The sequence below is a fragment of the Galleria mellonella genome, unplaced genomic scaffold (assembly GCF_026898425.1).
Source record: "Galleria mellonella isolate WM207_F2 unplaced genomic scaffold, CSIRO_AGI_GalMel_v1 utg38, whole genome shotgun sequence".
In the NCBI taxonomy this organism is placed as follows: Eukaryota; Metazoa; Arthropoda; class Insecta; order Lepidoptera; family Pyralidae; genus Galleria; species Galleria mellonella.
In genome coordinates this window covers 7,965,181-7,977,798 of record NW_026442090.1, presented here as the reverse complement: position 1 = coordinate 7,977,798, position 12,618 = coordinate 7,965,181, and the positions used below count along the sequence as shown (strand labels likewise).

The window sequence follows — 12,618 nt, the reverse complement described above, 5'->3', positions numbered from 1 at the left end:
CATTGCAGCAAAGAGCACGAGTGTTGTAGATTCGTATTTAAAAGTAAAAGTATTTTAAATTAAGAATAAGTATTTAAAATAATATACCTGAGCATTCGTGTAGGTCTGGGTCGTTCTGATTGTGTGCTGAATGCGCTAGAGGTGACGGACGCTACCGACTCCAAGTCCGAGTCAGCAGCAGTTGCATCGGGTGACAATCTCCGGCGTGGCGCCCATCCGCCGCCTCCGCGTGCCGCCAACTCGGAATCTGATAAGCCAGCGTAATGTCGCTCCCAACCTACATTCATTATTATATGCCTATAGATACACAACTAGTCATTACAGATTTCGCGAAACAAACATTTCTAGGAGCTCACTACATACTAGATTCTACATATTGTACAGTCTAGTAGCTTTGTGATTCTATCATGTAATGACTAAGTGATTTAGGCTTATGAAGCTTTGTGAAGGATAATGTTGCTTACTTGAGGTATTGTTAAATTCCATTGGAGATCAGGGTTGGATATTGTGATGAAATGCCCTCATAGATAAAGACCACTGGTTTTGAGGCTTTTAATAAGAATTTTTGTTATTTATGGGGTAACAATATGCAAGTGATACATTGATGGATTTGGATATGGTATGCGTGTATTGACCTTGTGGCGTGCTGCGGTAGGTAAGTGTGGCGCCAATGTGATGCGGGGCGATCCACTTACGTTCCTCGAGGTCTGCGGAGACTTGCGCCCGTACTGCTCTCTGGGCATTCTGTTATTAAATAAATGTTTTTTTTGCCAATTGTAATTGCCTACAAATTGACGACCCCACTTAATAGAAAATGGTAATCGTCGACTACAAAACTCGTAATGTTAGATCATACCGTTGTGTTTATGCATGTGTTGTAAAGTTTCAGGACCGTCACCCATGTTGTGGACATACATAGGTTAATTTGGTAACTTTTAGCTAATTTTTAACATTCTTGACGTTAATATGAAATTATAATTCAATTTATTATACTTATGTACATTTATTTCTTAATTTTTGTAGGTCAAATTTCAAATGTGAAATTCATAATTTCTATCCTATTCTATGAAGATTGTGTAAATTAGATTATTTATATAACAAACAATATAATACTGTATTAGTATTATTTATATTATACATTGTTTTTACCTGGTGAGGTATTTGTGGTAGTTGTCGTTTCTTTGGGCTAGTTGTTGGCGTAGCAGTAGCGGATCGCGACTGAAACCGCGGGGCGTAGGCATGTGTCGGCAGTCGCGATGTGTCGCCGGCACTTCGTTCGTCACCTACTGCAATATAAATTCTTATTTTGTCCCATTTTAAGACTATAAAATTAAATTAGAACACATATTTGCATAATCATACAAGACAGAATTAATTTTAAATCATAAAGAAGTTGTGGCGATTTTTACTTGTTATTAATAGATTATAAATATCATGCATTTTAGATTTTTGTATCGATAGAGCATTATCATTATAGTTTCATGCATTTGAAATTTTATGAATTTAACAAATGTTTAATATCATAATTCTCATAAAATCAATACTGTCAGATTGCTTTAGAGTGTGCGATGGCGCATTCTAAACACAATCAGATGATATACTGCGTGCTGCAACTAGGTAGATAGGAAAGGGTGAATGGAAGATGCTTGAAAAAAAAAAACAGTTTAGGTGGAAAAGAGCGAGGAAGTTAAAACAGTAAGTGGCAGTAAAGTGGTGATGAGCGGACGCGACGAGAAACGTGCGTGTCTCGGCGATAGTGTTCCGTGCGGGGTCGGGGCCCGCTGTCGGTACGTCCACGGACCAATCCGTACGATACGACCGATCGGCGTCGTCGGATTGGTGTGTGGGTACGGCGCCGATTGCGGCACCTGTATAGCGCCAGCCGTTGCGATCGGCGGGCGGCGACAACGACCGGCGCGGCGACTTGCTGCGCGCGCGCTGCGGTCGAGCCACCCCTGCAGCCGACTGTGACCTTGCTACGCTATATCCTCCGCTCTGTGGGCAAATAGTATTATTTACAACCAATTCCTGAAATAACTACATTTTTTAAGCCTATGAGCGTAGAAACTAATAAAACTTACTCGTTCTCTAGTCATCCCGGCAGCACGTATTCTTCCCGCAGGCGACATATCGCGTCTACTACTACGCGTGCTGTCCATATCCATTCGCTGTAAAATGATAGGCATTTATAAGATAATAAACAAATGCACACAATACATAACGTTTGTAAATAAATTTGTAGTTAAAAAATTGTCAATTAGAAGAAAAATTGTTACATCCTAAGTTTCTTGTAAATAAGAATCGTCCAAAGAAAAAGTATTATTACCTCGTGTGGAGGCGGTGGACTAGAGCTGGACGCGAGGCTTGACAGCGAGTGATGACGACGCAAGTCACACTCGCTGGGCGTATCAGAGTCTGAGAGACGAGACGTTGATGTCGATGGAGGCGACAGGTGTTCACCATCTGCCTCCTCCTCACGATACCTCTGCAAAATAATTATACAGATTATATTCTATGAAAATATTTTTATTAAAATTACTTTTACTAGAATGTTACTTTTTATTTTTCTTGAGTTGCTAGAGAGTTACTATTAAATGACAGTTTGTTAGCAAACTGTATATAGTCATTTTATAGACCTTAGGTTTATAGGCATTGAATGCATTATTTGCTTTTTAGGACCTAAATGGTCCTAAATATAAATAAAAGCATATGCGAGTTTAATAATATCATGAAAAATTTGAGAATGTAAAACAGCAACATTGTGAAGGCGTCGGAAATTTATTTTAAATAAAGAATAAATAACAACTATGATAGATAAAATATTCAAACTCATAATATACCTCACAAATGTAAAACATTTTCAATATTCATATACCAATTTCTGTACTTACACTAAAACTGGCAGTTTCCTCATGAGGTCTCAGAGTGTACCAATTAGGTTCATGATTCATCACTACATTGTCGAGATCCAGTAAGACTTCACCGAGAAAATCATTTGGGCCGTAACGGTTTAAATCCCATACTGTCACCTACAGGAAATGCAAATAAAATATGTAAAAATGCTAGAAACAAAAGAGCATATATTTATAGGTTTTATAAATATTAATATATTTACCTCTAATGTTCTCTTCTTAATGTCAGTAATTCGTATACCACAGTAAACAAAAGTCTGGTTCCATCGTGGTTCTAAAGTGTTCGCCAATGTTTTGGTTCTACGTTTACTTTTTTCACTTTTATCGGGCAAAAGAAAAATCTTCGCGTATGGACATCTAGTGGATCCGTCAGTTCGAGGACTTAGGCCACTTGCGGATACCACAGTTACTAATAGTTGGAGAGCGCTGATGTCGAAGTATATTTTCAGCTTATGAAAAGAAAAAATAATATAAGCGTATCAAGAAAATATGAAGTATCTGCAAAAAGGTAATATGACCACTTAAACATTCAATCATTTTAATATTAGGCACTTAATAGATAAAAAACAATTGAGTATAGAATACCACATAGTTTTATGAGTTCTCTGTATTTTTACGTCCGAACTTAGCAGAAGCAAAGCGGTATATTGTCTGGTCATATCACTTTTCTATAAGCGGTTGCCGTAAAGATTTCTTTGTGCAATTAATACCTGTATTCGGCCGGCAACGTTAGCGTTATGGTGGTTATGTCTAGCAGGTCGGCGGCGAGCATGGACATCGGGGGAGCCCGGTGAAGTTACCAGGACACTAGGTTTTTCACAACCGCCCATAACCTCTGTGTATACTTCTGCACAACCAAATCGACCTTTAAATAAATAGAAACAATGAAAATAAGTGGAAATACACACACTAATGTTTTTTTTTTTAATATATGAGCGGCAACGTAAAAAAGTAGAGGTATCTCTTATTAGTATATTTTGATTATTCTATTTTTTAGGGTGGGATATGACTGTGAAATTACAAGGTACGGACAGATAACATCTTAACTCTCAGGACTGGGAATGATGAGTGATGGCATAAGCATCACAGTGTTACTATTCAAAGATGTCTATTAGTCGATTATCATTTTCCATTAGGTAGGCCGTCAGCTTGTTTGTTAATCCGTATTGTGTAAATAGAAAAGAAATAAAATCTCTGACGTGTACATTTTATTGTTACTCATACTAATGTTGTCCAGATTAAAGTCAGTTTAAAAAAAAAAAAAAAACAAGTAAACATATCCTAATGGAGATAATTGTCGACTATTCAATTCCATAGTATTCAACGTTACAATCGACATTCCTAATTCACCGGACATATTACATTAAACTAAAGTAGTATGAGCCGGGTTCGCGGTCACAGTAAGTCAGTTTTATTGGAAATATTTTTTTAAATTATTACCTTTATGAGTCCGCCAAGGCTGTGCAGGTGTCCTCGTAGCAGCCAACGGTCGGGACACCACCAACTCAACGTGAGAATCATGTTTACTGTCAGCGACGACTGCTGCCACTTCTTCCGCGCCCCGGCCCTGTAGAGCTACTCCATTCCACTGCAAAACTTCATCCCCTGGAAAAATGTCATCTTTTATTTATTTATTGTATATTTATTTATTGTATATTTATATATATATATTCTCGGCAAACATTGTTTTTCCACCTAAGGCGTTTTATCAGGATAAAAACTATCATATCTTTTAAGTTAGAACAAACAATACACATTTATAAAATTTCATTGAAATTGGTTGAGCGGTTTCAGAAATTAGTTGATATTCAAAAGAAAAAAGATTTCACATACAATACGCGTAGTCGCATGTGTTGCGTAGCGCGTAGCATATCTGCTACTACGCTGTGAATATACACTATACACTTTACAATGTAGATAGATTTACGCTATACAAAATTTTTATTATTATTCCTATTAGCTAATTAATTACCGAGTGATTATGTGTCGGATTATTAAATTTGTTATCATTTGTTTGTAAGTTGATTAATATAATATTTAATAGAAATTTTTATTAGGCCTTATATTGAACCGATTGGGATTAAATTATGGCCTAACACTTAAGGTTAGATGATTTGAGACATAAACATGGCGCGTACGAAGTAGCAAGTAGGTATGTTTGTTATGAATGTTATTTATATGTCTTAGTATACTAATAAACAGGAAAGATTTGATTTTTGTGTATTTTAATTTGTTATGAATGAATTCAAAACCGCTTAACCGATTTTGAAAATTATTTTACCTACAGAAAACTGCATTATCAACCACTGACTTATGCATATTATTTAAAAAAATAATATCCCTACGAAAATTACAATAATGTAACCCAAGGTACACTAAAAATGTCTATAAAAGCTAATATAAAATGCTAATATATCTTTCTATCTACCCGTGCGAAGCCGAGGCGAATCTATAGTAGCATATAAAGGAATTGTTTAGTTTATCTTACCTATTCTTAATTGTCCCTCTAAATCAGCTATGGAACCCTTTTTGACTTTCTCTACAATAGCGCCTCGAGTACCATCGGGCAATAGTTTTCCTCCTACAACTTTCAGTCCAAGAATAGCAGCGGAGGAATGTGAACTGCCCTCCACTACACTCTTGCGCAGCACCATGTGACCACACATCCGAGTGCCGTCCGCCGACACTTGCCAACTCTGTGGGAACTGTCATATTATGAAAACGTCAGTACATACCTATTTTACAATTAGATGACAGAGATGAAGCAGATATTTTAAATAACTACATATAATACCATTTGTGATAATAACTTATTTATGATCTCAGCAATTTCTTTTTATTAAATGTAATGTAGTAGCTACAAAAACACGAAAATGCACATACAAAAATATTAACATATCGTTGCATGCTCGCCAATGCAACCATGCCGCAGCCAACACAAGTACATTAAGATCTTCTATTCATCTACATTGTGTAGACCAAGTGTTTTAGTTATATACAGCCATAGATGTGCAATAAACAAAAACACCGACAAAATTAGTATTTGCATATATCTGTATGTTTGAAAATAATTTGTCAAAAAAGAAAATTGTTACGATTCCTGCATAAGTTCTAGGCTAATAAAAATGTCACTATCGCATCTAGAGAAAGAACTATCCGTTATAATTAATACGGAATGCTTTGTACCTTAGGGCAATCGCCTCTATTCGAGTCTTCACTAGATGTGAAGGTGCTAGAGGTATCGATGCCCGAGTCTTTAGTAGCGGAGTCTTGACTGGTCTGGCGTTCAGACTCCCAGCGGAGGGAAGCCCAGTCGTGCGGCGCCGCCGACGCATCCCGTCCGCCCCGCGGGAATGTCGCAGCACCCTCGTGTCCATCGAAACGGACAGTTTTTTTTCTCCTCTCCGTAAATCGTCTGTTGTCAGAGGAGTCTTCCCACAAATAGGCACTCTTATAGACAGCTCGATCAGGGCGCGGGCCCTCGTCCGGAGCGTACGGGGCGCAGGTACGCGCCCTCACCGTCGTCACGAGCGCGCCATCGACAGTTGGTCACAGAGTCAAAGCTGCGGCCACCGGTGGGCGCTGCTCTCGCTGCTTCGAATGGCCCGCGCGCCTCTGCCTCGTAAGCGGCCGGTGAATGATTAGTTAAATTGTAATAATTGTTGACAGCTACACTGGCGCTGCGCAGGTGCGGGTGCCGAAGTGACCCACACGCCTCAAGTTGTCCTAAGAATTACATCGAATGTATGACAGCGAGTACCTGCTTGTTTACGTCGTCCGATCAACGCGGCTTACGCACCCGTACGCGCCCGGATCCGTTTACTTTACACTAAGACTAACAAACAATTTTCTTACTCTAGAACCGACTGTGCATTACTTGTACAACCGTCTGAATATTCCTAAATATAACTCGGTAACTGAGTGCCTCCCTCCAGCTTAAAAATAAATTAATCGAAAGCAGTGATCACGCACAAGCGGAAAGAATGTGTGTCAACTTATCCAAGTCATACAATAACAACAATCAAAAAACAAAGTACACGTTCACAAAATCTAACGGGTTTGTAATAGAAATGTTAACAATACACTTCTTTTCGCCCAAGCATGCGACGTTTGTTTGATCCATAAATTAAAAGAAATAATATTACTGAAATTTTGTTACTGTTTAAATTTTTCCATATCGCATTGGGAATATTATAATAATATATTATAATATTCCATTTGAATATTTCGGGTGCACATAGTATTAAGTAAACTGAACACATCACTTTCGAACCTGTGTCTATATTTCCAGTAACAAGATGTGGTGTTTGTGTACCTTCTTACTGCATTAATACTGTTGCAATTACAAACTTTTTGTATTGTATATCATTCTATTTCTACCTTTAATGATTTTAGTGAGTTGTATTAAAGATTAAAGTTTTTTACTAAAAATAAAGTGTTTTAGAAATTTAAATGCTTAGTAAAATTTTGCCAATTCTCTAGGACTTCATATTCATATACTTGTTTAAGTATTAATTGTGGAGAATGAACAAAGTTTCTGTAGTACAGATCATTTTTGATCAAAGATATGTAACCTCGTAATTCTTTACATTAACTAACTTTATAGCTAGATGTATGTTGTTTATTTTAGTGATACATATATAGAAAATAAACTAAAAGGTATTTAATTTATGGCTCAAACAATATAATGGAGAAGTACATTTAATGTTTATAATTTTTTTATATGTAAGTAGATTTAAACATAAACCTTCACATGTATTGGTCTCGTTGATTTTTAACCTATTATTTATATGAGGTGCTATAAACATAAGTGTACTTCCTGAGACTGTTTCTGAAAGATAGAGTTTAAACAGCCATGACAGTTGGTCAACCAGAGGAAGAAGTATGTTGCGAAAAACAGGTACAAACATACTGAGACATCTAAATTCAGCAATAAGTATGTTACAACGCATATTTCCCGATTAATTGCGCGCTCTCACCGATAAAAACTTTTGCATTTTCTCGTTTAACATCGCCTGACGCTGACTTCGGGAGCTGTCCGAACTGCTCCTATCTTTATTACCTGCGAACAGTGGGATGGCGTGGTGAGCGCCGGACAACGATATCGTCGACGGTCACCAGTTCGCGGCGCGCGGCGTGCGGCTACCGGGCGCGTATATGGGCACACAAGACGCATGCGGCGGCACATTTACAATATTTTACTAATTATGTTGGACTCAAGTTCATGAATGTGTTCGTTTTTGCTTCAAATCTAGCACCAACCTATAAAACAATAATGCTGACTGCGAAATTTGAAGCATAAAATCTTATACAGCTGTCTCTGTCTGAAAAGAAAAATTGATTCGAAGATGTGTTTTCTCTTGAAAGATAGATGTAACGATGACACATATACTACATGAACAGACATGATGGAAACATACAGATAAGTTTAGGTGCTCAACACTATCCGTTTCTGTGAAAGATACCTATAAAACATCATATACTTAGGTATATAACTTAATGATAGCAGTTACCTGAAAATATTTTAAGTATAAGACAGGTCCTTACTAATCGAATACCTCGCACGGAACACCTTAACTTTATCATTTTCTTAATGCAGGTGAACATGACAGACGTAATGTACAATGTTAATTGTTTTATTGGGCTAGAGAATTCAGTGGCCTTCTGTGTGTGTGTGTGTGTGTACAATGTTGTATTGCGTTGTATACGTATGTAGGAATGACAAACAAAATTAGCACAGGGAAAAGGATTTTGTTGTGAAACGGATGGTGGGATACGGACGGGCGACAGGACAGCGTGCGTACTTACCTCGATCGCGATATTCATCGTTTTCGTCGGAAACACACTCCTGTACCTCGTCGTCCGAAGACGACGATCGAGGTGGAAGTGGGGGGTGTGATGGCGGATGAGGCATCAGCTGTGCTTGCGGCGGTACGGGCACATCCTCTACACCATATGCAGCTTTTTGTCTTGGGTGCACCAAGTGTGGATGTGTTCGAGCCAAACCCTCCAATTCCCCGTAACATCGCGGCTCCTGCTGACTATATTGCCTGCGCAGAGCGCTACCTGATCTTTGCAACGGATGGTTTTCTTTTTCAGCTGCACTATGAGCTCGCTCTAATTTTGGTCTTTTATCTAGAGAAGCATCGGGCTGTGGTGGGAGGCCTCGCATGTCTGCCTCCATTCTCCATAGCATGGAGTCTTGTCCGGCACTTTTGTGGATCCACTGCCCAGTTTTGGATAAGAGTTCTTGTTTTTTGCGGCATAATATACACACCCATATAACCTGTAAAGTAATGTTTTATTAAAGACATGTATGTATTACTTATGTGTAAAGTCAATATGAATAATAGATTGACCTTGTTAGAACGCAATGTGACTTTTCCACCACACCTGGCGCAGCACCTTACTCGACAGTAGTGACACGAGTGTCCTACACCGTCGGCGAATTTTGTCTTGAGACAAATGTGGCAGGTTGCTGCTAATTCCACACCTGCTGCTCGTTGCATTTCATTTCTCGTACGTATTGTTTGTTCTAAGACTGCAACTTCGTCTTGCTTCCGCCTGTTGTTCAAACAGTTAAAAAATATTATATTTATTAAAATTTATTATCATCATTACAACTAGACAGTGTATGTTACTAGACACGAGACGGGTAGAGAATTTTAGTAGTCGATTATTCTTTTCCTATACGTATATACGAAGACAAATATTATTAAATTTTAATCTTACAATTTCCTACTAGTACTTGAATTTAATTTTAAATTTAGATGAGACTTCTAAATATAGAAGTATTAAAATATGTGGTGCATTTAAATATAGATAACTTTTTTGTAATAGTATAAAGTTTATCTCACTAATATAACACAATTTTCATATTATTTTTTATTTATATTGTAAGTCTTTATCATAGGAAATATTTAAGAAAACTTGATATAAGGGATCTCAAATAAGAGCATTTGAAGCTAAAACAATATATTTTTTAATTTTGTCTGTTTGTATTTTCTGTGTGTTTTCTAGTATCTCGCATTAACTACTGCACCAAAATGGATGCGGTTTTCACAGTCGTATTTCTGAAAGTTTAACTTAAAATTTGATGTATTTTTTATCTTAGCACGCTATGTAGAAGTAGTTAACTACCGCCAAAATCTCCACGTATGAAGTTGTGTGCAAAAGTTAGTAATAAAACAAATTGTATATGTGACTTATGGCTAATAAATAAACATCAGTGCTAACAGAATTTACTAAGTGAGATTTTCCATACATTCCATTGACATTGAATATGAAGCAGGGCTTAAATTGCACTTTCCAGTCTTCTTTGTTTTTTTTTTTTACGCTTCCGTTAACAATAATAATAAGGCTCTGTTGTTGTTGTGCTACGTGAAAGATATTTGACTGTAAGTCACAGATCTTTAACTAAACAAAACGTAATGAGTAAGAGACTTGAAATTCTCACTTGTTATAACGTACCTAATAAGATTAAAATATCGGTAGATACCTGACATTTAACAAAATATAAGATTGTAAAAAAAAAATACAATAACTAAAAAAATCAGCGACACCATTCATAACAAAACTAATATTTTTGATTTATCGATGAATGACGAAATTCTACAGTAGACTAGTAGATAATGCTTTAGTGTTAAATCTGCCTTTTACACTGTTTGGGTATATTAAAATTCAATAAGTAAATGATAGTGAAAATAGCATCACAATTCATCGCATACCTTAAAATATCTTAGCTACGAAATGAGGGTAATGAGCGAATAGGGGTTTATGATCACAAGTCTTCTTTGGACATAGCTTTTTTATGAGGTAACTCCACCTGCACTATTTGTATAGATTAGCTGAGCACCAGTGAGTGATGATAGATGAGGATGAAGTCAGGGCATTAACCACAATGGTTTCCAGGGCGTCTTCGAGATCGACCTGATAGATATTGCTAGCGATGCGGTCATTTGAATACGTTACTTAAAATCTCTTCTTTTCTTTAAGCAAGGCATATATATTGGTCATTATGTGTTACTACCATTATAGCTGTGAGTGTGTGTGAGTTAACGATTATTAAAAAAAATTGTCGTTGTGAAAGTTGTTTTTTTTTTTTATTAATAAGTTTCGTAGGTCAGGTACCATAATAGAAAATTATCTGAACCAGCTACTGTTTACGTGAATTTTGATTATAAATTAATATGGACGACTTTATAAAATAAAATAAGACTTTATAAAACATTATATACATTATCCTTTGTGACAAACCGTAACTAAATCTACTACTTTGTATTTTATAAAAATCCGTGCTTAACGGCTATTTCAAAATTTCTTGATCTTTCGACTCTTGCTATCACGTACGAAAATTACTATTAAACGTAGAAATCCAGTAAATACCTATGGCTAACTTCAGTAATAGGTATCTCCTGAGATACCGATAATTTTGTCAGGATATGGGATAAAGAAGACAAATGGAGCAAAAGAGAATAAATTTAAAACTTCCCAATCACCTTAAGAATAATCTGTCAGTAATTCAAAATATCTAATTTTAATTAATAAAATGAGAGGAAGTACGTTTGATGTAGGTCACAAATTAGGTCACATAAATTTGTACCATCCTGATAAAGCTGATAAAATATGGATATCGTCCATATTACTGCAGAGTACAGTGAGACTGAAGAACATAGATACATATATGTATATTTTTTTGTTTGTTACCACATATCACAAAACATTTTATAAAGTGCGATATAGACTGTTTAAAATATATGGTACATATAAACATACACTTAAAAAAATATCGTTTTGACGTCACCATTTTCTTCACAAAATCAATTTTTATTCAAACATTATACCTATTCAATTTTATTGGCACGTCCAATGAAAGTTCTCAGCAGATAGTTCAGAGTTATCGAATATAATCCATCTCTTATATAGACTTATGCACAAAGTACCTACAAATGGTTCATAATTAAATTATCGCATTATTTTTTTTATATCGGTATGGGAATGCGTCATACGCAAAAAGATTAGATTAAACTGATTTATAAATCTATAAATAGTCTTTTTTGTAAGATACTAATTCAACTTCAGTTCACAATTTTTTCAGATGTAAATGATACGGTCAGTATTCCTATTATAGATCACGCTAATGGATATTGTTTGCGTACGTCAATACCTAAACTAAATCATATACGTATATATATATATATATTTTATATTGATGTATATATTATACCTAAAGCCATATTTAATTTTACACTGGTTCACGACAAAGGAGATGTAGGCAATATGCTTATTAGAAAGAAACAGCACTTAATGCAAAATAAAGTATCATTTCTAATATATAACCAATTGGTAAAATCTACGAGAACACCACACTTTTACATTCACATTTATTTTACAGACAAGGAGACATGATGGCGACTGGGGTAGGTAGCGGGACGCGGGGTGCGGGGCGTGTACGTGAGGCACACCTCATGATTTCGTGTTCGCGCTGCTCCTCTTGTCGCTGACGCATCATTACGCCCTCGATGATTGCGCGCTCCTCGGGCGTGAGGTGCGAAAGGTCCGGCATGTCGGCCATGGCGGGCGGCGGCGAGCCGCGAGCGGTGCGCGGGCCCGCCGCGTGCTGCGGTGCTGTGCCCGCGGCGCGAGCCTTTGCGCGCCACTCCGTACGGAGGTTTATTTAATAATGCCGTGCGAACCAATAGCGCGA

The 12,618-nt window shown here is 36.9% G+C and overlaps 1 protein-coding gene across 1 annotated transcript in view; it reads right to left on the bottom strand.

The window, feature by feature from the left end:
- The window catches only part of LOC113522530 (regulating synaptic membrane exocytosis protein 2), a 20,010-nt gene extending 7,392 nt beyond the window's left edge, over positions 1-12,618 (bottom strand). The window contains 16 exon segments of the mRNA XM_052897696.1: positions 88-277; positions 636-744; positions 1,150-1,286; positions 1,869-1,995; positions 2,082-2,168; positions 2,327-2,485; positions 2,892-3,029; positions 3,116-3,361; positions 3,623-3,777; positions 4,353-4,517; positions 5,401-5,617; positions 6,099-6,410; positions 6,412-6,638; positions 8,721-9,198; positions 9,272-9,476; positions 12,377-12,618. Coding sequence (XP_052753656.1) covers positions 88-277; positions 636-744; positions 1,150-1,286; positions 1,869-1,995; positions 2,082-2,168; positions 2,327-2,485; positions 2,892-3,029; positions 3,116-3,361; positions 3,623-3,777; positions 4,353-4,517; positions 5,401-5,617; positions 6,099-6,410; positions 6,412-6,638; positions 8,721-9,198; positions 9,272-9,476; positions 12,377-12,486 — 3,062 coding nt within the window. The 5' untranslated portion in view covers positions 12,487-12,618.